The sequence below is a fragment of the Sphaerodactylus townsendi genome, linkage group LG12 (genome assembly GCF_021028975.2).
Source record: "Sphaerodactylus townsendi isolate TG3544 linkage group LG12, MPM_Stown_v2.3, whole genome shotgun sequence".
NCBI lineage: Eukaryota > Metazoa > Chordata > Lepidosauria > Squamata > Sphaerodactylidae > Sphaerodactylus > Sphaerodactylus townsendi.
In genome coordinates, this window is record NC_059436.1 from 28,674,805 (window position 1) to 28,700,148 (window position 25,344).

The following is a 25,344-nucleotide window of genomic DNA, read 5'->3' on the forward strand; positions in this document are numbered from 1 at the left end:
TAAGAGGGTCATTATTTTCTGATGGAGGATGTGGCTGTCTCTCTTCCTCTCCACTTCCTCTGGTAAGGAATATGGGCAGTTGTTAAAATGATCCTGAATTCTGCCCCTCTCCCCAATATCTGGGGGGGGGGGGGACCATCCCCAAATAGTTAAGAGATTGAAAAGTTAGGATAATGAAAAACATGCTCTCCCCTAGCCAGTTCCAAAATAAACCTTTTTTTAATGTGCATACCCCTGATTCTGTCTGCCAAAGTCTTCATGTTGTTCCTTGGTAAAGCAACACTTAAAGAGGTTATAGACCAGTAGCCTCCCATTAGAGCCTTAGAGCACAGATTTCCAAACATTCTGTCTTAAAGCAAACACTTTCAGCACTTCCGTTGTCTGCTACACGAGCCCTGTATGTTGTAGGGTGGGATCCAAAAATTTTAGTAACAGGTTCCCATGGTGGTGGGATTCACACTGTGGCGTAGCGCCAATGGGGCTGGGCGGGGCATGACGGGGGCATGCCTGGGCATTCCGGGGGCGGGCATTCCTGGGCGAGGCTGTGGCAAGGACGCAGCCGCTGCGCTGGTCCTTGGGCGGGAAACGAATGCATGCAGGCGCAGGCTGCCACGCTCGCCGGTGCACCTCCTGCTAGACTGCTTCAAGTTCTGCTCGCTACTGCTGAGAGGAGGGGCGTAACTAAGGCAAAAATCACGTGGCAAAATCACCAATTAGTAACCCCCTCTCAGCACACACAAATAATTAGTAACCTACTCTCGGGAACCTGTGAGAACCTGCTGGATCCCACCTCTGATTATAAGGCACATGCCCAGTTCATGTGGAATTGGTTTATTGGGATACTTTGTCTTTGAGAAGTGAGAGGGCAGCCTGGAACACATCCCACAAGGAACTGCAGTGGTGTCAGACAAGCAGTTCCTCAGGGATGTGTTGTCCTGTCGTATATGAATTACTAGCAGCTGTTCTGCATTCTCATGGTATGTGGCTGGGTTGTGCTTATTGTTTTGTGTGGTATATTTCTAGTCATTTTTGTATACTCTATTGGTTCATAGTTTTATCTTCTTACATGATGCTGTGTCTCACTTCATCTGCAGTATTTATTCACTGTTATAGCTGCTATTCAGGAGTTTGCTTGTTGGTAACCTATCCTGAGGCTGTAGGGTTGGATATAAGTTATTTTCAAATAAAGGGGAAATGCAAACTGAGATACTGCTTTCTCCGTCTTTGATGTGATGTCCTATTGTTGGTTTGTATTTAAATGTTGACCCAGTATGACGCTTAGGGACAAAAGCAAACAGGTGAAGACGGTGCATCTCCAGTCTTCTAGAAAATGTATATTGCAGGGTCGTGCAGCCTCAATTTACATTGGGACCATAACAGCGTTTTAAAGGGAATTTTTTTATTTCTAAAGGATACTTTCTTTAAAATGCTAATAGCAGAGAGGGGACATGGGTTCATTTAGCAAAATCAAGCATAGACTGATAGTTTAAACTCCCTCTTCCTTCTATGCATGGCTTGATGCAAATTGAGGCTACACAGACCTGCATTTTATACATAGGCAGAGTTGTATGATATTTGTCCTGCAGTGATTTTAGAAACCTGTCCAGGACATCAGAAGGTCTGGCCTTCAGCTTGGAGGATGCTCTCTGTTGCTTTTTTAAACTACATATGCTTCCCTTCCCCTGAACAGAATCTCAGTACATGGAGAAGCTGCACCAGTTTTTGGTGAGGAAGGCAAATGAAGACTGTTCTTTTGGTAAGTCTGCAGACATGGAGAGGATCCAATAAAGCAGTTGTAGGTGGCTCATAGCAGTTTTGTTGATCAGTTTAAAAAGTTGGCATTTGATCCTCGTTCTCCCAGCTGCATTGCCCTTGATAAGCCCTGCTACACAAACATTTGGGAGTGTTGAGATGAGAATACTGTTATCATGAGGAGTGATAATGATAAGACTAGTGCAGAAGATAATGCTTTTGAATTGCATGGGATTCTTCGGTAGGCAGGAATGGGGTGAAGGGTTCCTCCCTCACTTCTATGTATATTTCACATACATTCAAGCAAAATAATGTTTGCTGTGTAGCAGTGTCTTCTTGTTAGTAGAGGCATACTGGGGGGAAATGGTGCCCACGGCAACATCTGCTCTGGGTGTCCCTCCCCCCACCACTTGCCTTTGAAAGCTGCAGGAGCCGGTCAGTGTGTGTGTGTGGGGGGGGAGGCTTGGTGGTGTGCAGCTCGGGTCAGCCTGTTGTGGCAGCAGGCTGGCTCCTGACCTCCCCAGCCTCCCGGGAGAGGGGGGGCAGGAGCCGGCCTGCGGCCACGGCAAACAACACACACCCCGGCACAGGGGAGCCACCGGGCATCAGCCAGGTCACTGCGTTGCGGGGACCTGGCCAGCACCTGGCGCCCCCCCATAGTGTGTACCCGGAGATATGGGTTACCCCATGTCCCATTAGCAGTACACCACTGCTTGTTAGTCCCTGAGCAGAATGGCTTGGAATATTTTTTAATCTGCAATGAGCAAAAGACTCTCTGCTGTCCTGAGAACCTGTGCCCCAGTTCTTCTTTGGGGGTCCTGCACCATCTCTCCTCTCTTTCTTTTTAGACTGTGCCAACAAGACTCTGGCTGCTGTCTCCGTCACCATTTATAAAGAACTGGGGGTAAGGGTCTTAACACACTGGTACTGTCAGCTGTTGAAAGTTATACCCTTGAATTCTCCACTCCCTCCTTCCCCCTGTTTTTCATTCTGCATGCCTGATATTTCATGGACCTAAGACAGGGGTGTCTAACTCTAGCGCTCCAGATGTTCATGGACTACAATACCCATCAGTCCCTGCCAGCATAGCCAATTGGCAATGCTGGCAGGGATTGGTGGGAATCATAGTCTGTGAATATCTGGGGCGCCAGAGTTGGACACCCCTGACCTAAGAGAATGAGCTAAGATCCAGCAGATGAATCACTAAATGTGGGTGCTTGCTTCAGTGCCCCCTCCCACTTTGCAATATGATTATAACACCAGCCTGTCTTGCATGTCTGCTGTGAGGATGATGTCCACTGTGAACACTGAAAGCACGATTCAAATGCTGATCATTAATTAATTAGTTTGTTCCATTTCACTTGAGAGTGTTTTTTCAGAATGGGCCCAAGTTACCAAATTCAGATCTCTGCCTGAGACTAGTTCCTTAACCTTGTGTCCTCCCATCTCCAAGAATCCCAGTGTTTTTATAAAAGAACAGTTCCTAACCCTCATTGTGGGAATAAAAAGGTGTAGGCCATTCTGGATTTCAGTACTGCTTCTTTTCCTTCACTGTATTTTAAAGATCTAATTAATAATCATAATCCTGTCCCTCTGGTGCAGCTTATCCAATTAACATTGAACTAGGAAATGTGGATCAACATTCAGCCTCTCCGCCAACTTTCGGGACGACCTTTGATTCAGCTAATAGTTCCTCTTATCTGCGTGGCAGCAGGCAGGCAGCCCTGTGAAACATCACTTGCAGTGCAACTTAGAGCTCTGTGTAGCAAGCCTCCCCCACACAGAGTATACAGTGCCCCCTGTTCTAGTTTGAATGCACGTTTACAGTATTTAAATATAGCAGAGCCCGCAAAGTGAAAATGTGAATTTGAAAGACTTACACGTATTAAATGCTATTTGTGTTTTATTGGAGTGGAAGGAGTTAATCTGCCTCCAGCCTTGACAAGGAAAATAGATTATGAATGGGGTAAAAGTTATCCCTGCATCACCACAGAACATCTTGCCTCTCTACTTCCTGAGGCATAGGTGTCAAACTCAGGCCCTCCACGTGTTAATGGACTACGATTCCCATCAGCCCATGCCAGCAGGGCCAATTGGCCATGCTAGCAGGGGTTGCTGGGAATGGTAGTCCATGAACATCTGGAGGGACTGAGTTTGACACCTATGTCCTGAAGGGAAAATGCGCTGTCAAAATTGTACAGACCCTCAGCTCTGTTTAATAGCTCTGAGTCTAGCCCCTGGAAATATACATACTGCCATTCATCGCTTTAAGATGAGCTTACGTAGTTTCATCTGGCAAACAAAGAAACACTGGTTTTCCAACTAGAAAATCTCCTTTATTTGGTGCTTTTCCTTCTGAATATGTCCACAGTGGTCAAATTTATAACTCACCATGTTTGGAAGCAGCCTATTTTTTACTCAGGAGGCACCAGATGAAAAAAGTGCTGCCACTCCTTAATGGCATCTCCTCTCCCGTTTTGAGCCAGTGATGGCAGTGATGTTCTGGGACAGCAAATTCCCCCACCCCAATTCCTCCTTCACTTTGCTAGCTGATGCTCATGCGGTTGGGAGTGAGTTTGTTTCCATTAAAATGTGCCTTTTGCCAGGGTGCCGAAGTGCTGACCTTTTTGTTTCACCTTGATCTCTGTTCCAGGTTCTGCGAGAACAGCCAGGGCAGACAGGACCCATTCTCTACCTCTCTGAGTGTTTTGTTGCTAAAGAGAACCAAGAGAAACTGGGAAAATTCATTGAGCAGTTTATCTGGCAGTCAGCCTACTAGTTCCTGCTTCCTTGGCTTGAGCAGAAGGGGGGAGGGGCAGTAAGCCCCTGCCCTCTCCCTCCTGATTGTTTTTGATGCCTGTTTTTGTTATGACTCTTTTGAAAACCTCAGAGTTCAGTAGTTGGCAGATCCTGTAGAGTATGAGTAGAAGTCCCTATTGAATAAAATGTGTTAGTGGTGGAGTTTGCTGACTGATGTGCTTTTACAGCTCACATGTTGATGTGTCTGGAACTTGTTAGACCCGACCACCAGCTTTCCCCTTCCTGTAGACAAAACTTCCACCCAGCATGGATACAAATATTTTTAGCTCCTACAGTGAAAAAATAGGTCCCGTGGGGAGGAGGGGGATGATGTGGAGAATGTTCAAATTCAGTCAGACCCATTTGTGAAATCCGGACTGTCCAGCATACCCTTCTCCTTGTCTCCTGTCCCAGCTCCCTGTTTCTTTTGCCTTAAAGCAAATAACATATGGACTTATGCACCTATACCATAATTTTAGTGTAGCAGCACACAAGAATCCTCCCAACCGCCTGGTTAAAAGACAGAGGCAGGTTCACTGTAAATCATATTTACACACCTTCATGTGTACTCTCTTTAATCTCTGCTATTCATAGAAGTGTCCAGACTGGGACATGATCTGTGCCTGGCTGGCTCTTCAGTCCTGTGGCTATGAGTAGTGTTAGAAGAGGCTGTCCATCAGTTAAGCCCTTTAAGGAGACTTCAGATCAATCTGTGCTCCTGATTAGAAATTAGTATTAAGGCATTTGTAGCTGCAGCTGTTCCAGATGTGAACCAGTCATACCACCTTGTTTCGGATTATTCCCAGTTCGTCAATCTCGCACTGCACTTCGTCTCCTGTCTGCGGTACAGAAAATAGGGTTAGTCTCCCTGTTGGGGATGGCACATGCAGTTAACAGTAGGATCTGGCAAGTCCAACTCCCCTACACCAGAGATTGTTTGATCTCCCACTCTTCAAAAATATCCCCCAAAATGGAACAGGTTTCAAAGCATCATAAACGTGCCCATTCAAGGTCATGAAAAGGTTCCATCACAAAATAGAGACACAGTAAAGACCATTTGCAGTGGTCCACTTCGTAGGCTGCAGAAATACTTACTCTTAAGGAATAAATCACAGGTGTTCAGAGCTGAAACTGTTATGGTTATTCAAAACCATCAATGTGTCATTTTAGTTTGAACACAGAAACGTATTCCCTATTAAGGGCATTGCCAGCTCCATAGGCACTTTTTACTGCCCGTGGGGAATATTCCTTGTTTTCTTTTTGGGTGCAGTGCTGCAAACCTCTTTGGAGGTGGCGGGGCTGGGCAATGCCCAGCTGTCACTTATATACCCCCCCCCCCTCGATTCTATTGTAAGAGTCTCCACAGGCTATTATGTCACCCATGCTCCACTGAGAACAGCACTCGCCTTCAGGAACACTGGAGGCTTTCGGAAAACTCCAACACCTGGGGGAGTCCCTGTGAGGAAAATGTTTCCTGGAAACAGGGTGACAAACCTGCCAAGAACAACACAAGGTAACATCAAATTATGCTTTCCCAAACATTTTTGTAACCATAAGAACTTCTGTTTGTATGAAAGCTGAATTATGTGCCACTTTCTGTGCCCCTGACACACATACGGCCTATCCCTGCTTCTACCTACATTCAAGTTGGCTTCCAACATTCAAAGCCTGAGAACTATAAAAACTACAGCAAAACAGGTTATACCGAAGGAACAGACAAATGTGGACACATGTACAGTTCACAGCTGCATGCCAAAGCACCTGGGGGGATGAGCAGAGCTATGCTACCTACTTGACTGACAGGTAATTAGGGGGCCTTGATGGTCTGCCCATGCATGCCTTCCGTGACCTCTCACCTCTCACTCCCCACTGCATCCAGGGGGTAGATGGTAAGCAGAGCTCTACTCCAGTCCTTTGTCCAAAGGCAATGAGCAGTGAGCCACCAGCATTGTCTAAATGATGGACCAAGCACTGTTTCAAGACTCAAAAGGGAGAGCACATTCAAGAGTCTTGTGGCACCAATTAATAAGGCCCTGCACCTAGTTGCTCCTAGTCCTGCTTTCTTAATCAAAAGGCCTTCACAATTTTGAATGGTGGTGGTCCATTAAGAGGGGAACTACCATCTTAAAATGGGCCCAGAAACTAACCCACTAGCAGTGCAATTTCACCAGCAGTTTAGCAGACTGCTTTATACAAATCCGTCATTAGAGATACAAGGATCAGGCAACACATACTTGGAGACCCATGCGATGAGCGCCTCTGTCTTGAAGATCATCTGGTTGGTGCTGCTGTTTTGGACAAGCTCCCCATTCAGTCTGCAGCGGATCCCCAGGTTATGGGGGTCTAGGAAGAAAGAGAAGCAATAGGAGGTCTCAAATGGAGTAGAGAACATGCAGCCCCCAAGTCAGCAGGGGGCACCTTTGCTTGTAGGGGGTGGATGCCTTATAATCAGCACAGATCAGAAATCTAGGGCTAAGGAATTGCTGCACATATTTTGATAAACCCTGGCTATCATCACATTGTGGCTGCCGCGGTGCATCGGTGCAACACAGAAAGCTGCTTATGGGTATACATCTGTCTTGCTGGACTGAGGTATCTATCCACAAAAAGGGAAATAGAAGGCAGAAGTCATTTACATCACTTCCACAAGCACTTAGACTGTAAGATTTGTCAATACACATCCCGGTATATCATGTGCAGGAGGATAAGGTGATCAGGATTGGTGAGCCTTAGGAGCAAACAGAAAATTACACTCCAGCAGAAGAGATGGGAGCAGGTAGGCTGGAGTAACAGGAAACAGCTTGGTGCCTAAGAGTCTTGGTTGGCCCACAGCCTGCCTAGAAGGATTCTAGGAGTTCCCCTTGTAGCTAGCTGGCCAGGAAAGCTGTCATAAGGCAGCCTTATTTCTCCACCAGCATAGAAATCAGAGGGACAAAAGGGTCTTGCCGCTTCCACACCTGATACCGAGTTCCTGGTGACCAGAGCTGGTCCCAGAGGGCAGAAGGTATCAAACGTTTTTCCCAGAAGCCACTGTTTCCCATTCTTCTCCACCAGCCAGTCTCTGGCACTCACATCGTGGGCAACGGTGAATCCCACAACATGGCTCATGGCATCCGACTCCTGGGGAAGACAGATATGCATAACCATCCAGGCTTGTCTCTCAGGCAGGTGCCTGCCAGAGTCTACAGATCCGGGAGTCTCAAACAAGGGCCACTAAGCTCAGCTGGAGCTAAGAAACAGGGCCTAACTCTACATCTCCACCACTGTTCTTCGCCTGCCTTAAATGGGGTATGAAATAAAAGCAAACAAATACAAAAATGACTGCATGTTTTGATGAGACTACCTGGATGTTCTTTCCTTTCTTCCCAATGACAAAGGCCAGCTCCACTTCCCAGTCTACTTCCTAAAGGAGAAAAAAAATGTTGAAATTTACCTTTGACACCCAAAAACCAACAATTAAAGCCCTCCAAATTCTGCACAGTGTTAAAAATGTACCACCAGAGTACAGTACACAGAGAAAGCTGTGCTTGTTAAAAGTAAAGGATGTCATCGAGCTGCAAACAACTCATGGTGACCTCATGAGTCCCTCTTCAGAAGATTTTCAGGGCAATAGATGAGCAGAGGTGCGTTTGCCTTCCTCTGTATAGCCGTCCCGTCATCCTTGGCAGCCTCCTATCCAGGTAGTGGCCCTACTTAGCTTCCAAACTCTGACAAGATTGAGCTATTGGAGCTGGGTTTGTAGGTCTGCTACACTGTTGTTGTTACAGATGTTGCTTCCCCAAGTCTGTATTATTCAATGAAACATCAGTGAGTGTGGGATGAAAGGAGATGAGCTTGGATCACACAAGCAGGGGCTAGTAGCAAAGATGTGAGCAAAACACTGGAATATTATGGCCCTTAGAAATTCCTTTTGGAATCCTGAGATTTTACCATCCATGCTACTATAATGACTGGAAAGTTTTTAAATGAAAAACGAAGTGGAAGGTACAGACGTCAAGAAATCTGACTTTTTGCTTTTGAACAAGGGACTCGTACACAGGTAGCCACCCTGTAGTTAGCTGTCCTGCCCAGAACTTCCAGCCTGTACGCTACTTCCTGCTTCCTTGAGAACAGATCTCTGCAGGAGGAAACAACCCAGAACATTTGCAGCATTTACTTGGCTCTCTGCTGGAAGGATGATCTCATCATAGGGTCCCACAATGGAGCTGGGGAACTTGCTGAAGATGATGGGCTCCTTGGGGATTTTTATATTCAGCTCCAAGCAATGGTTCACATAGTTCATTCCCACGCAGATTACTTTAAATCCAAATCCAAAAACCTTTATTAGGCATAAAACCAGTGCCAAGAATTTCAAATACAATAAAAAGATCATTATTGCTCAACTTGCAGTACACCGAGCAAAAACATAGCAACAGCTTCAGATATTTCCACACTAGAGCTATTTAGAAGCTTAGCCATTTTTGTTTTATCAGAGAGGAGCATAAATCCTGTTGGTAACACAGTTCTCAAATTGGTTCTGATGTTGTTGTACTTTGAACAATGGAGCAGAATATGAGAAAGTGTTACAGTTGTATCAGGACAGAATTGACAGCGACGCTCATCTTGTGGAATACCAGAGAATCGACCTTGAAGATGTGCTGACGGAAAAGAGTTACACCTTGCTCTGGTCATGACCCATCTGCTATTGTAATTAATAAGTTGTTGCAGATATATAGCAGGGCTAGTTTTCTGAGGGATAATCCCAAAGACTATTGGAGAGCAAGAGCTTTGTGCTTTGCTCAGGAGAAATTGGTACTCTTGATCAAATAATCTAGACTTTAAGCGATGGTAATATCTCCGGAGCGGTGAGCATTTGTAGGGCCTCCCAAGAGAAGCCCAAGGAAAAGATCTTTTTTTCAATATGTAGCCACCATTTCGAAAGCTGAAGCTCTCTCATTTCTAACTGGGACAAACTGTTAGGGTCAGTGCAAAAACAAAGACGCAGCCAAAACTCCAAAGTTACAACCCATGCCCTTGTTTCCAGTACATGCCGCCCTGATTCCAAACAAAAGAACACCATAGGGGACACAATGCGTGGTGCCAAAGATCTTATAAAGGAAATTGGATTGGATGCTTTCCAATTTCTGGTGCCATGCTTGGATCCAGATGGGGATACCATACAAAAGGTGCTGGGCCACCTTAGCGTTAAACACCTTCAACGCTGCTGGTATGAATCTACCACCATTGATGTTAAAAAACTTCAGTACTGCAGCGGATAAATTTTGCAGGCTTTAAGGGTGTTATCTCTGTGTGTGGTCCAGGTTGACTTATGATGGAATATTATCCCAAGGTATTTGAACAATTTAACTTGCTTTCGATGTCAGCACCTTGGAGAGACCATCTTGAAGGTCTAAAAACATTGGAAAAGACCCACAATTTTAGACCTGATTGGGTTAATGACCAACCTGTTGTTTGAACAGTATTCACCACACTTAGTCAGCATGTTTCTGAGACCAGATCTTGTTCTTGATAATAAAACTGCATCATCGGCATAAAGGAGAATAGACAGAGGCACACCGTTCAGATAGGGGCAATGAAAGTTGAAACTATTCAATGTGGGGGCAAGATCATGTAACAAAGGTTTAAATAGCATGGGTGCTAAGACACACCCTTGGTTTACCTCCTGAGGAACTGGTATTTTGGGTGTTAAGGAACCTGATGGTGTACACCTTATCTGGCAGGTGGGATTCCTGTAAAGAGATCTAATTAATAGGAGAAGCCTAGGATCAATAGCAAGCTTCTGCAGTTTAAGCCATAGCAGCGATCTGTCAATAGAGTCAAAAGCCCCCTTAAAGTCAATAAAGGCTGCAAAAAGATTGGATTTTCCTCTACAGAGGTATTTGGATACAAGTGCTTCCAACGCCATACAGTGGTCCAGGGTGGTCTTTCCTTTCGTAAAGCCAATCTGCTCTATTCCGATTGGTCTATTAGTTGAAATCCAATTCAAAAGATGGTTAAGTAAATATTTGGCATACAATTTACCTGAAACAGACAGCAGGCTGATTGGTCTGTAGTTTGAGGGGAGATTACGATCACCCTTTTTAAACAATGGAATGATGGTTGCGTTAGTCCACATTGTGGGCACTGAGCCAGAGTCATTCACAGTAGTGAATGAGGCGGCTAACAGAGGGGACCACCAATCGGGAAAAGATTTGTAAATTTCTGCCGGGACCCCATCTGGACCCGGAGCTTTATTAGTTTTAAGATTACCAATTAGTGTTGTGATTTCCTCCTCTGTTAACGGAGGCCACCTAGGAATATCATTAGACAAAGGGGGCTCAACCCTAAGAGTATCAGAGTTCCCATTATTGAAAAGATTACAAAAAATAGCTATGCCATATTGGGGGGTCAATAGTAGAGATGATAGTAGTAGAGGAACTCATTCCCCTAGCAACAAGGCGCCAAAAGCCTCTAGTATCGTTTGAGCGGGCTGCCTGTATGAGATGCTTCCATTTCTCATTGGTTTGTTTATATAGCCCTTCGCGAAGGACACACGATAAATGCCTCTTCAGCAGAAAATACTCAGCAGGAAGATTATTTAAACCTTGCTGTTTAGTCCTGCAGAATATTATTCGCATTTGCTTTTTTTATAAGCCTACCCTCTTCAGAAAAATATGTGACAGTAGGAGTTCCTCGCATAAAAGGACCTGCTGGAATCGGCGCTGCTAGAGCATCAACTAATTTCCTGGTCAGAACTTCAAACTTGCCAATACATTCAGCAGGTGAAGGAGATGATAATAGAGCATGCCTAAAGGACAGCATAAAGGGACTGTGTAATAGTGAATCTGCTTTAAATTTAGTTTCCTTATTCCAGTTAATTTTGTGCGGAGGGGATACTGGACTAATGTCATTCCTATTTGTTGATGCACAGGAAAATAGTTGCAATACAGAGTGGCATATGATACAAGCTCCAAACTGGGGGAAAATCATGGCACGGTGGATAACATTAAAACAAGATTGTGAGACTAAAAGGTAATCGATAACACTGTTACCACGGGGAGAGTGATAAGTAAAATCAGCCATATCAGTAAGCTGAACCAGCCCATTTAAAATAATTAAATCATAATGAAGACAGAATTTTATCATATTGGCGCCAGCATGGTTGCAGATGGTATCTGTTGAGAGTCTAGGGGCAGAAAAATGCCATGGTAGAGCCTCAGCTTCTAGGCCAGTCTGAGAAATAAGTTTTGACTCATCTTTACCAATTCTGGCATTAAAATCCCCCGCCAACAACAACGTGTCAGGATTGTAATTTTGAAGAATATCATTAACATAATTATATAAACCCGACCAGAGTTGGTCGTTCTCTGAGACCTCAAGACTAGGGGGAAAATATAGATTTATAATTAAAAAGGTACAATGCTCCCCACTTAACAACAACGATTGAGCCCACTTCTCAAAAGGTTGAAGTTCCTTAATAGTAAAAGGAAAATTTGCAGAAGTGAGGATAGCAAGGCCAGATTTAGCAGATTACTTTATCGGGATTAGTTATGGGAGCCAAGAGGGAGACTTCAGCACGGGGCAGGATGTGTTGCCCAGACTCTTGCGCCCTGTGGATGCAGAGAAGGAGGAGCCATGAAAATCACCTAAGAGGGCGGATAAAAGCATCACACTTAAAGGTGGAGACTGGCAGGGCCGGAGGGGGAAGCAGGAAGAGAGATAGAGACCCAAAATAAGATAGATTGACTCCAACAAAAGAAACGTGGATCCTCAGTTTGCAAAACTTGTGCAAGGCACCAAAGGATGCTATTGGGGGGGGGGGGGATCAATTCATGGGGTTGCCATTAATTGATATCAACAAAATGGCACTCTCACACACACGTTTTTCTCATAGTGACAAAGAGCTATAAAAGACAGTAGAGTTAAGGGTTAATTTTGAAGAAAGGGGCTGCCCACCTCTTGGTGGTGTCTTGGAAGAGGAAAGTGGGACAGTGAAGGAATTCAATTCTGGGAGGGAACTCTAGTCAGAAGAGGAAGCATAGGCAAAGGGGCAGAATGTTAACACCCCAGTACTCCTGAAGACCCCATTAAACCTCTGCTCCTGCTTCCTGTTCAACTCTGCCCCTCCTTGGGACAAATTTACAGCTACTGTGAAAATGAGGGTTTTTGCGCTCTTCATTGCCTCATTTTATTCTGCCCTTCTCTGTGCCATCCAGCAGTGCCTTACCTCTTACACCCACATACCTCTTAGCTACAGCAAATGCTGCATCTCCTTCCTCCAGAAATGTCCTCATGGTCCTGGGCAGAGATGGATCAAAAGCGTTCAGGTCTATTACGTTGCCTCCATCTTTTTCTTCCAGCCCGATCTGGGGGTTGGCTGTTGATCCCTTGGCTTGGAACTGGACCAACCTCATGGCCCTGGACAGATGGGAAACCCCCTGAATCCCAACTTCCAACTGTTCTGGCTCCTTGGCACTGCCCAGCCCAACCTGAGGCTTACTGGAAGGGCTCTTCGCAATGGGAGCCACGTTAAAATCTGCAGGGAAAGAGAGGAAGCAGGAACTCAGAAAAGAGCCATGGGTGCAGCGACTGGGATGGAACTTTGCAAAAGTAGAAAAAACACGACCACGAACCAACAGGCAATATCACCCAATGGCTTCCCATGGGTTCTTTCCTCAGTCTATTTCCTTAAGTTGTCTTTGAATCTGCTAAGGTAAAGATTAGCAATGTTTCCTTTATCTTTCTTTGCCTAACACAGATACATGACCTCTCTCAAAGTATCTCCAACATTAAGGCCCACATTAACACACCATGCAAATATACATTAGAGATGCTAAACAGATTCACAGGCTGAAGTGTTCACAGTGCATCTGGCAGAAGGGTCTTGGAGACAAAGTTGCACTAACGAGACACAGGTGTAAAGACCCAACTGTCCTGTTTTGAGGATCTTTACCACAGCATTGTAACAAAACATTTCACTGATTCCTCCCCCCACCCACTCCCCAAGTGAATTACTATGAAATTTTCTGCACTTATTTGACACAGACCTAACATGGATACACATGACCTCTGTCAAATTAACTCCTACATTAAGGCTCACGTCAACACACCATGCAAACATACATTAGAGATGCAAAACAGATTCACAGGCTGAAGCGTTCACAGTGCATCTGGCAGAAGGGTCTTGGAGACCAAGCAGAGAACGGCAGTGCCAGTAATGAGACAAGACTGAAAGCAAAGAAGGAGAGCAAAGGTTAGCTCAGGCATGTTTGCCTCTTGGCTGCAGAATCAGTGACCTGCACATGTGGAACAGCCACTGCACATAACTAAGAATGTGTTCTGGGAGCCAGAAAGCCAGGGAGTCCCTGCTGTGTACTCAAAAAGTGAGGCAAAATGGGGCTGCTTGGGGGCAGTATTGCTGTCCACCTTAACAGAAGTGTCTTTAGACCTAGTTCACACAACGACTTTCTGGGGACATGGAGGTGTTGTTCTATTGCAAAAGGGTCCGAAGTCTGGTTTTGCTGCCAAGCTCTTCAAAGTGCTTGGAATCCTATAGGAAGATGCCAGAGGTGAGGGTTGTATAATCTGGGGTGGTCCAAAGTTTAACTGGGGATGCAACTGTGCCCAGTTGGTTTTTCTGCAGTTGACAGCAAAAAATGCAACTCGCCTGATTTTCTGGACCATGATGAGTGTCACTTGGTAGGCCAGAGATCCAGGGTCAGAGAAGAATGAATTAGTCCATACCTGTTTTAGTATCATCAGTATTTGTGAGTGACGGATATGTGAAGGCAAATAAAAACTGACTTTGGCCTCCTGAGAACTAACCGTGGGAAACCCCCCACCCTTCCCTCCCTTCCCTTCTTTCCCCCACTCCCCTTGCAGCCGCCTTACCTGCCAAGCAGTCCCTGCGTGCCAACCCCAGCAGCCTCCAAACAGCAGCCTGCAACAAGAGAGAATGAACTACTAATCCCAGAAAGCACCGCGAAAATCGTTCGTGGCTTTTCTGGGCTTCTTCCGTTCAGACCTCGACCTCCTCCAAAGGTGAATGTGCTTATCTCCGTGTTTGCAGAGGGGAGGTGTGAATGACCTTATAACCCATAGTGAATGACGAGACCGCAGGTGGATGTTATTTGTGTGTGTGTGTGTGGGGGGGGGGGGATTCCGCTGACTTCCCCACCCTCTTTCACCCGAGAGCCTAGGACGGCCTTTTCCAGGCGCCGCCTTCACACGAGGCCGCACGTCGAGGTTGTGGAGTGTCCGAGCCTCTTTGGGTAGGGGAGTCGCTGAGGACGCTGCTGCCCTCCGGTGGCCAAAGGCGTGAACTACAAGCGCGTCTCAGACTCTGGGCGCCACTCCGCAAAGGGGCTTTTGCTCCAAAGAGGCTCCGACACTAGGCAACCTCGACGTGCGGCCTCGTGCGAAGGCGGCGCCTGAGAAAGGCCTCTCGGCTCCATTGTTGAAAGGAGCTGCCAGCTCCAAGAGGCTTGGAACGTTTGGGTCGCCCACAACCTCCACTATGCAACCTCGACATGCGGTCTCGTGCGAAGGCGGCGCCCTGAGAAGCGTCGTCCCGCCTCCGTTTCTCCGTCACTTATTGCATAAGCAGTGCCTCAAGCCCCCTGCGATGGGCGACAGGTATGGTAACAGTAAGCATCTATGGTAACAGTAAGCATCTTTTGTATGGCATCCCAACGTTGTGGTTGCGACCACCAACTTCGTAATATGAGGGTGCGGGTGGAGTCACTCAAGAGGTCGTTCCCATGGAGTGCCCTTTCCATACCGAGAATTCTAGCATACAAAAAACTACGCTTCCCAGCAACCTTTGCGTTCGTTCCCAGTGCGCCGCTGCAAGGGGAGCCCGGACTGTCCGAATACCTAGAGGTGAAACATGTCTGAAAAAGGGAACTCTTATTGTTTAATGAATGGGGATGGGGTTTGTGGTGGGTATAGAAATCAATCAATCAAATAAATAAATAAATGATCGTATTGTCGAAGGCTTTCACGGTCAGAAACACTGGGATTTTGAGTAGTTTCCATGATCTGGAAATGATACTTCCTGCTTTGGAAATGTTGGGCTTCCTGTAGTGCTCTTGCGTGTGGACAGAGAAAGGAAGTTGTTGATTTTTAAAAAATAAACTGTTCAGTTTGCTGACATTTCTGTATGTTGGCTTTATAAATAAGTTGCATGAACTATTCCCTGTGTTTATTAAAGATCCCTTCTTAATTTGTGCAAGTTGGACAAATTCATCAGAAGCTAACATGCCTTTGCCTTTGAAAAATATGTACTACCAGTAAATATTTGACCAGTTATATTGGTAAAAGGTTTGAGGTGTAGGTTAATACACTGTTTGGTTATCATTAAAGGTGTGCAAGCACCCCGGGTTGATGTCACATTGCAACATTTATTAAGCAGACTATGTTAACAGAGTGGGTTGCCATTACTTTCCCCAGTTATCTACACTTGACTCCCAGCAAGCTGGGTACACCTTTTACCAACCTCAGAAAGATGAAAGGCTGAGTCAACCAAGGCCTCTTCTGCACATGCAGAATAATGCACTCTCAATCCACTTTCACAATTGTTTGCAAGTGGATTTTGCTATTCCACACAGTGAAATCCAGCTGCAAAGTGCCTTGAAAGTGGATTGAAAGTGCATTATTCTGCAAGTGTGGAAAGGGCCCTCGAGTCAGCAACCTGAAACCAAATTCCATTGGGATTGAACTCAGGCTGTGGGCAGAGCTGTGGCTGCAGTACTGCAGTTTACCACTCTGTGCCATGGGGTAATTTCATGGGGGACTATTTTGCTAGGGCTGTGACTTAAAACACCCCTTAAAGGCTATTTTTGTCCTGGTATATTAGGAAACAACAAAGAAAACATTCAAGGAGGCTTGAATGGTACATTTTGAATGGTACATTTTGAATTGTTAATAGGCTCAAAAGGCACCCATTTACTGAAGGTTTTGGTAATGTGCAAATGTATGTGCATCGGCTGAAGATTAAAAACTAGTGTTCAGAATTAGGCACTTAAGAATTAAGATTAAGACTGTCCAACATACCCTCCTCCCCGTCTCCTGTCCCAGCTCCCTGTTTCTTTTGCCTTAAAGCGAATAATATATGGACTTATGCACCCATACCATAATTTTAGTGTAGCAGGACACGAGAATCCTCCCAACAGCCTGGTTAAAAGACAGAGGCAGGTTCACTGTAAATCATATGTACACACCTTCATGTGTACTCTCTTTAATCTCTGCTATTCATGGGAGTGTCCAGAAACCACTGACTGGGACATGATCTGGCCTGGCTGGCTCCTCAGTCCTGGGGCTATGAGTTTGGCCATTTAAGGAAACTTTAGATCAATCTGTGCTCCTGATTAGAAATTAGCTTTAAGGCATTTGTAGCTGTAGCTGTTCCAGATGTGAACCAGTCATACCACCTTGTTTCGGATGGTTCCCAGTTCATCAATCTCGCACTGCACTTCGTCTCCTGTCTGTGGTACAGAAAATAGGGTTAGTCCCCTTGTAGCACATATAGTTAAAAGCAGGATCTGGCAAAGCAAGCTGGTTTATATAATCCCCTCCCCTACTCCAAATATTGTGTGATCACCCATTCGTCAAAAATATTTTTTAAAAAATGGAACAGGTTTCAAAGCATCATAAACATGCCCATTCAAGGTCATGAAAAAGTTACATCACAAAATAGAGACACAGTAAAGACCATTTGCAGTGGTCCACCTCGTAGGCTGCAGAAATACTTACTCTTAAGGAATAAATCACAGGTGCTCAGAACTGAAACTGTCATGGTTATTGAAAACCATCAAAGTGCCATTTTAGTCTGAACACAGATATGTATTCCCTATTAAGGGTACTGCCAGCTCTTATGGTGCTTGATCACTTTTTTAATTTAGAAAAAAGGAGACAAAGGGAACTGATTTTGTGGGAAATGAGGTCTTACTATCACCCCTAGTTAAGTGAAAGCATAAAAACTGAGCCTTCCTTGCATCCAGCGACCCTGTCCACCTTGTTTGCCGCTCGATGGGCAAGCCATTTCAAACATGGAAGGAAGACACGGACAGACTAGAGAATGCTAGAGCCAACTAAGTGGTCCACAGCAGTTCCCCAACTCCAGTCAGCCTTGGAACAGCTAAACTTCAGCATGCTGGAAAGTGGATCTCTTCCCGCACTAAGACCATGAATGGCTGCTGCCCAGGAAGGAATGAGGATGCTGGAAATCAGTGGCAAAACCCATAAAATGATGCTCCCTTCCCCAAGTTATAACTATCCCCATTTTGCATTTGGCGAATATGAGATTGTGTTGGGGCAAGAATGGGACTCTTCACAGCTTTTGTAAGTCTTCCTTGTTTCCTTGCTGGGTGCAGTGCTGCAAACCTCTTTGGAGGTGGCGGGGCTGTGAAGTGCCCAGGTGACACATGTATACCACGCCCCACCCAGATTCCATTGTTAGAGTCACCCATGCTCCACTGAGAACAGCACTCACCTTCAGGAACACTGGAGGCTTTCGGAAAACTCCAACACCTGGGGGAGTCCCTGTGAGGAAAATGTCTCCTGGAAACAGGGTGACAAACCTGCCAAGAACAACACAAGGTAACATCAAATTATGCTTTCCCAAACATTTTTGTAACCATAAGAACTTCTGTTTGTATGAAAGCTGAATTATGTGCCACTTTCTGTGCTCCTGGCACACATACGGCCTATCCCTGCTTCTACCTACATTCAAGTTGGCTTCCAACATTCAAAGCCTGAGAACTATAAAAACTACAACAAAACAGGTTATACCGAAGGAGCAGACAAATGTGGACACATGTACAGTTCACGGCTGTATGCAAAAGCACCTGGGGGGATGAGCAGAGCTATGCTACCTACTTGACTGACAGGTAATTAGGGGGCCTTGATGGTCTTCCCATGCATGCCTTCCGTGACCTCTCACCTCTCACTCCCCACTGCATCCAGGGGGTAGATGGTAAGCAGAGCTCTACTCCAGTCCTTTGTCCAAAGGCAATGAGCAGTGAACCACCAGCATTGTCTTAATAATGGACCAGGCACTGTTTCAAGACTCAAAAGGGAGAGCACATTCAAGAGTCTTGTGGCACCAATTAATAAGGCCCTGTATTGTCGAAGGCTTTCACGGCCGGAATCACTTGGGTGCTATGTGGTTTCCGGGCTGTATGGCCGTGTTCTAGCAGCATTCTCTCCTGACGTTTCGCCTGCATCTGCGGCTGGCATCTTCAGAGGATCTGCTAGAAAACGGCCATACAGCCCGGAAACCACACAGCACCCAAATAAGGCCCTGCTCCTAGTCCTGCTTTCTTAATCAAAAGGAATTGTAGGAGAAAGGCCTTCACAATTTTGAATGGTGGTGGTCCATTAAGAGGGGAACTACCATCTTAAATTGGGCCCAGAAACTAACCCACTAGCAGTGCAATTTCACCAGCAAGTTGTTCAGCAGACTGCTTCATACAAATCCGTCATTAGAGATACAAGGATCAGGCAACACATACTTGGAGACCCACGCGATGAGCGCCTCTGTCTTGAAGATCATCTGGTTGGTGCTGCTGTTTTGGACAAGCTCCCCATTCAGTCTGCAGCGGATCCCCAGGTTATGGGGGTCTAGGAAGAAAGAGAAGCAATAGGAGGTCTCAAATGGAGTAGAGAACATGCAGCCCCCAAGTCAACAGGGGGCACCTTTGCTTGTAGGGGGTGGATGCCTTCTGATCAACACAGTTCAGAAATCCAGGGCTAAGGAATTGCTGCACTTTAAAAAAAATTCAAAGTGCTGCGAAAAATTCAAATTCAGTGTCAAGAAAAGCTGAAATAATAGCTGGCTGGGAAGGCTGCCCTGAGGCAGACTTGTCTTCTCCACCAGTATAGAGAACAGGAAAAAAGGCCTTGCCACTTCCACACCTGACACGGAGTTCTTGGTAACCAGAGCTGGTCCCAGAGGGCAGAAGGTATCAAACGTTTTTCCCAGAAGCCACTGCTTCCCATTCTTCTCCATCTGCCAGTCTCTGGCACTCACATCGTGGGCAACGGTGAACCCTGCAACATGGCTCATGGCATCCGGCTCCTGGGGAAGACAGATGTGCATAACCATCAGGGCTTGTCTCTCAGGCAGGTGCCTGCCAGAGTCTTCAGATCTGGGAGTCTCAAACAAGGGCCACTAAGCTCAACTGAAGCTAAGAAACAGGGCCTAGCCCTACATCTCCACCACTGTTCTTCGCCTTTCCTCTCAGCCTGTTGTTACCTTTGATCCCTCCGACTGCTACTCACTTGATTGGCCTCTACAGCATAAGCTCCTTGGGGCAGAAACCAGCTTTTTATTAAAGAAACATTGCCAAGTATGAGGTAGACTGATGGTGTTGCATGCATGGTAGCATTGGATGTGATTGCTTTAAGCTAAATATTCAGGATAAAATGGGGTATGAAATAAAAGCAAACAAATGAAAAATGATTGCATGTTTGGATGAGACTACCTGGATGTTCTTTCCTTTCTTCCCAATGACAAAGGCCAGCTCCACTTCCCAGTCTACTTTCTGCAGAAGAAAAAAAAAACAATGCTGAAATTTACATTTGGCACCCCAAAACCAACAATTAAAGCTCTCCAAATTCTGCACAGTGGTAAAAATTTACCACCAGTGTACAGTACGCACAGAAAGCTGTGCTTGTCAAAAGTAAAAGATGTCATCAAGTTGCAACCATGGGGTTTTCAGAGCAATAGATGAGCAGAGGTGTTTATCATTGCCTTCCTCGGCATAGCAGCCTGGTCATCCTTGGCAGTCTCCCATCCAAGTAGTGGCCGTCTTTAGCTTCCAAACTCTGATCAGATTGAGCTGTGAAGGCTGCTACACTTTTCTTGTTGCAGAAGTTGCTTCCCCAAGTATGTGTGATTCAAAAAACATAAGTGAGTGGGAAATGAAAGGAGAAGAGCTTAGGTCACACAAGCAGGGGCTAGTATCAAGGATGTAAACAAAACACTGGAACACTCTGGCCCTTAGAAATTTCTTTTGGAATCCTGAGATTTTACCATCCATGCTACTATAATGACTGGAAACATTGTTTTTAATGAAAGATTTTTAGTTTTTTTTGTCGTAGTGGAAGGTACAGACACAAGAAATCTGACTTTTTGCTTTTGAACAAGGGACTCGTACACAGGTAGCCACCCTGTAGTTTGCTGTCCTGCCCAGAACTTCCAGCCTGTACGCTACTTCCTGCTTCCTTGAGAACAGATCTCTGCAGGAGGAAACAACCCAGAACATTTGCAGCATTTACTTGGCTCTCTGCTGGAAGGATGATCTCATCATAGGGTCCCACAATGGAGCTGGGGAACTTGCTGAAGATGATGGGTTCCTTGGGGATTTTTACATTCTGCTCCAAGCAGTGGTCCACATAGTTCATTCCCACGCAGATCACTTTATCAGGACTGGTTATGGGAGCCAAGAGGGAGACTTCAGCACGGGGCAGGACGTGTTGGCCAGACTCTTGTGCTCTGTGGATGCAGAGAAGGAATGAAAAACCTTTAAGAGAACCGAAAAAAGCATCACACTTAAAGATGGAGACTGGAGACAATCAGTTTTTGTGCAGTCTAAGATGAGTTGCTTTTCATGCTATGTACAATTCCGCTTTTGTGGCTGGTTTTGAAGCATGACCTCACCCTCTTTTTAAATCTAAAACTCACGAAACTTGTTTGCAATGCTTCTCGTAATAGTGGCCTACCTTTCAGTGCTGTTGGAATGATCATTGATATAGTAGACATGAAGTAAGTTATACTCTCTCAATGTTAAGTGATCTTATAATAATCAGACTGCTAAAATTAATAAATAGCCTGACCAGACCAATACTTGTCTATTTATTTTTCTGGAAAGGGCAGCCATGAAGGAGCTAGGAAAGGTTCTTAAGTGTTAAAGATGTGTCACTGACAACCAAGACTGAGATAATTCATAGAATATTATTCCCCATTCTATGGGTGTAAAAGTTAAACAATGCAGAAAACTGAAAGGAAGCTAGCTGATTCATTTGAAATTTACAAATACTGTGGACTGCCACCCCCTCCCCTCCCCTCCCCAAGTGGCTTCTAGAACAAATCAAGCCTGAACTCTTCCTAGAACCTAAAATGTCAGAGGCTATCATACTTTGGTCAGATTATGAAAAGACAGGAGTCAGTAGTAAAGACGGTTTTGTTAGGAAAATTTAAAGGCAGCAGGAAGAGTGTTAGAGACCCAACATGAGATAGGTTGACTCCATCAAAAGAAATCATGACCCTCAGTTTGCAAAACCTGTGCAAGGCTCCAAAGGATGCTTTGTGGGGCGGGCTGGGGGTGGGTCATCAATTCATGGGGTCACCATAAATTGGAATCAACTTGATGGCACGTAACACACACACTTTTCTCATCGTTACAAATAGTTACAAAAGACAGTAGAATTAAGAGTTACTTTTGGGGGGAGAGGCTGCCCACCTCTTGGTGGTGTCTTGGAAGAGGAAGGTGGGACAGTGAAGGAATTCAGTTCTGGGAGTGAACTCTAGTCAGAGGAGGAAGCATGGGCAAAGTGGTAGAGTGTTAATGCTCTAGTACTCCTGAAGACCCCATTAAACTTCTGCTCCTGTGCTTCTGCTTCCTGTTCAACTCTGTCCCTCCTTGAGACAAAATTATAGCTACTGTGAAAGTGAGGGTTTTTGCGCTCTTCATTGCCTCATTTTATTCTGCCCTTCTCTGTGCCATCCAGCAGTGCCTTACCGCTTACACCCTCATACCTCTTAGCTACAGCAAATGCTGCATCTCCTTCCTCCAGAAATGTCCTCATGGTCCTGGGCAGAGATGGATCAAAAGCGTTCAGGTCTATCACGTTGCCTCCATCTTTTTCTTCCAGCCCGATCCGGGGGTTGGCTGTTGATCCCTTGGCTTGGAACTGGACCAACCTCATGGCCCTGGGCAGATGGGAAACCCCCCTGGATCCCAACTTCCAACTGTTCTTGCTCCTTGGCACTGCCCAGCCCAACCTGAGACTTACTGGAAGGGCTCTTTGCAATGGGACCCACATTAAAATCTGCAGAGAAAGAGAGAAAACGGGAACTCAGAAAAGACCCATGGGTACAGCGACTGGGATGGAACTTTGCAAAAGTAGAAAAAACAAGACCATGAACCCACAGGCAATACCACCCAATGGCTCCCCATTGATTATTTTCTCAGTCTATTTCCTTAAAATATTTCAGAATCTACTAATGTAAAGATCAGCAATTTTCTCTTTGTTACTTTCTTTGCCTTACTAGGAGCTGAAGTGACCAACAGAAACAGCGTCAAAGGACTTCTACTTAGAAGGGAACCACTGTACCCTGGCTGCTCAATATAACCTGACTCTATCTTGTAGTGCAAGTATTTTAATAACAGTGCAAGTCCAAATCAGCCTAATAAAGTGCTAAGCACCCAAATCACCAGTCCTCTGTGATTATGTGACTCTTGCTGTCTTTTCCCAAGGTTCTAACAGTTAGCATTATACATTATTGTATTAATAAGATCTAATTTATCAAAATTTATTAATTATATACATATCCAATAAATAAGTCATGACACGTCATAATTAAATATACAAAGGTTAAACGATAGTATCAAAAACTTATATAAAGGAAAGAAACAATTCTCATACCTCCAATGTGGCTAAGAAGCATTTGCCATTTTGTGCTATAGGACAATGATGGCGAACCTTTTCGAGACCGAGTGCCCAAATTGCAACCCAAAACCCACTTATTTATTGCAAAGTGCCAACGCGGCAATTTAACCTGAATAACCCCCTCGAGCAGGGGCCAGCCTGCTGTAGCCCCCAGCAAGTCCCACATTTGCCACTCTGTGCCTCTCTAGCATCTCTGCCGCCTCTGCCCCCACCCCCCAGGTAGCAGCCACCTGGAGCACAGGTACCAGGCCCACCAGCCGAGTCCTCTCTGCTCGCTGAGGTGCATGCACATCAAGTCCAGCGGCCCAGGCCAGCCTAGATGTGTGGGGGAGGGGGACGATTTCAAGACAAACTCTGTGTGCGCGTGCCCACAGAGAGGGCTCTGAGTGCCACCTCTGGCACCCGTGCCATAGGTTCGCCATCACTGCTATAGGACAATGCATATTCAAGAATTCATTGGAGGAATAGTTGCACTAACGAGACACAGCTGTAAAGACCCAACTGTCCTGTTTTGAGGATCTTTGCCTCAGCATTGTAACAAAGCATTTCACTGATTCCTCCCCCACCCCACCACTCCCCAAGTGAATTACTACGACATTTTCTGCACTTATTTGACACAGACCTAACATGGATATACATGACCTCTGTCAAATTAACTCCTACATTAAGGCTCACGTCAACACACCATGCAAACATACATTAGAGATGCAAAACAGATTCACAGGCTGAAGCGTTCACAGTGCATCTGGCAGAAGGGTCTTGGAGACCAAGCAGAGAACGGCAGTGCCAGTAATGAGACAAGACTGAAAGCAAAGAAGGAGAGCAAAGGTTAGCTCAGGCATGTTTGCCTCTTGGCTGCAGAATCAGTGACCTGCACATGTGGAACAGCCACTGCACAAAACTAAGAATGTGTTCTGGGAGCCAGGGAGTCCCTGCTGTGTACTCAAAAAGTGGGGCAAAATGGGGCTGCTTGGGGGTAGTATTGCTGGCCAGCTTAACAGAAGTGTCTTAAGACCTAGTTCACACAAAGACTTTCAGGAGACATGGAGGTGTTGTTCTATTGCAAAAGGGTCCGAAGTCTGGTTTTTGCTGCCAAGCTCTTCAAAGTGCTTGGAATCCTATAGGAAGATGCCAGAGGTGAGGGTTGTATAATCTGGGGTGGTCCAAAGTTTAACTGGGGATGCAACTGTGCCCAGTTGGTTTTTCTGCAGTTGACAGCAAAAAATGCAACTCGCCTGATTTTCTGGACCATGATGAGTGTCACTTTGTAGGGCAGAGATCCAGGGTCAGAGAAGAAAGGATCAGTCCATACCTGTTTTAGTATCATCAGTAATTGTGAGTGACGGGTAAGGGAAGGCAAATAAAAACTGACTTTGGCCTCCTGAGAACTAACCGTGGGAACCCCCCCCCCCGCTTCTCTTCCTTCCCCCACTCCCCTTGCAGCTGCGTTACCTGCCAAGCAGTCCCTGCGTGCCAACCCCAGCAGCCTCCAAACAGCAGCCTGCAACAAGAGAGAATGAACTACTAATCCCAGAAAGCACCGCGAAAATTATCCAATCAGAATCCGCAAATGAAATACGCCTGCGCCTACCGCTTCCGCTCGAGATGCTTCTTGCCCTGCGTCTCCTGTGGATGGCGCAAGCTAAGAGATAGAGCAATATCATGCGCGCCTCCTCGATTCGGGTTCGCTTTGGAGTTCGTGCCGAGCGTGTGCGGGCGCACTTTGAGCGATTCTACTCTGCGCATCCGGCAAGAATTGGCCGAGTACGGGGGAAATCTGGACAGAATTTTCAAGCACTGCTTTGCCTTTGTGCAAGCGAAGCGGATAGTAGGTGTTTCTTGTCTGCACTACACTGCAGCGTCGTTGTACCGTTCCTCGCTTTTCATTGCCCGTCTGCAATCCCGCAACAAGCGGCCGAGTGTGTGTGTGTGTGGGGGGGGGGGGGACTCTGTACAGCCAGGTGTCAAACTCGCGGCCCTCCAGATGTTATGGACAACACTTCGCATCATCCCCTGCCAGTATGATGGTTGCAGGGGATGATGGGAACTGTAGTCCATAATATCTGGAGGGCTGTGAGTTTGCCACCTATAGACTCTCAGCTCGTTCGGTATAACGATCGCTACAACGATCGTTATAAC

At 45.8% G+C, this 25,344-nt stretch overlaps 3 protein-coding genes across 5 annotated transcripts in view; 1 reads left to right on the forward strand and 2 right to left on the reverse strand.

The window, feature by feature from the left end:
• The window catches only part of GPAT2 (glycerol-3-phosphate acyltransferase 2, mitochondrial), a 61,196-nt gene extending 56,654 nt beyond the window's left edge, over positions 1–4,542 (forward strand). Inside the window, exons 19-21 of the mRNA XM_048512842.1 lie at positions 1,691–1,756; positions 2,601–2,656; positions 4,406–4,542. Of these exons, the coding sequence (XP_048368799.1) occupies positions 1,691–1,756; positions 2,601–2,656; positions 4,406–4,531 (248 nt within the window). The 3' untranslated portion in view covers positions 4,532–4,542. The remainder of the gene's footprint in view (positions 1–1,690; positions 1,757–2,600; positions 2,657–4,405) is intronic.
• A 552-nt stretch (positions 4,543–5,094) lies between these two features.
• On the reverse strand, positions 5,095–14,644 carry LOC125441872 (fumarylacetoacetate hydrolase domain-containing protein 2-like). The gene is made up of 10 exons (XM_048512843.1): positions 14,618–14,644; positions 14,422–14,470; positions 12,775–13,066; positions 12,065–12,140; positions 8,708–8,848; positions 7,895–7,954; positions 7,509–7,671; positions 6,786–6,894; positions 5,958–6,045; positions 5,095–5,390 (listed from the first exon to the last, which is right to left on the reverse strand). The coding sequence occupies exons 1-10, from the start codon at positions 14,627–14,629 to the stop codon at positions 5,328–5,330; spliced, it is 1,053 nt and encodes a 350-aa protein (XP_048368800.1). The 5' UTR covers positions 14,630–14,644; the 3' UTR covers positions 5,095–5,327.
• On the reverse strand, positions 5,095–24,740 carry LOC125441873 (fumarylacetoacetate hydrolase domain-containing protein 2-like). Of its 3 annotated transcripts, none has more exons than XM_048512847.1 (9): positions 24,658–24,740; positions 23,904–24,008; positions 22,292–22,584; positions 20,812–21,028; positions 20,016–20,075; positions 19,447–19,609; positions 19,044–19,152; positions 17,996–18,110; positions 5,095–5,930 (listed from the first exon to the last, which is right to left on the reverse strand). In XM_048512847.1, exons 3-9 carry the CDS (start codon positions 22,576–22,578, stop codon positions 5,922–5,924), a joined length of 960 nt encoding a protein of 319 aa, XP_048368804.1. In that variant the 5' UTR covers positions 22,579–22,584; positions 23,904–24,008; positions 24,658–24,740; the 3' UTR covers positions 5,095–5,921. The 3 variants fall into 3 exon arrangements, with proteins under 3 accessions (XP_048368804.1, XP_048368802.1, XP_048368803.1); XM_048512845.1 differs by lacking the exon at positions 5,095–5,930 and adding an exon at positions 16,727–17,015 and having other exon boundaries at positions 18,023–18,110; XM_048512846.1 differs by lacking the exons at positions 5,095–5,930; positions 23,904–24,008 and adding an exon at positions 16,727–17,015 and having other exon boundaries at positions 18,023–18,110; positions 24,658–24,715.
• Between the last annotated feature and the right edge of the window lie 604 nt (positions 24,741–25,344).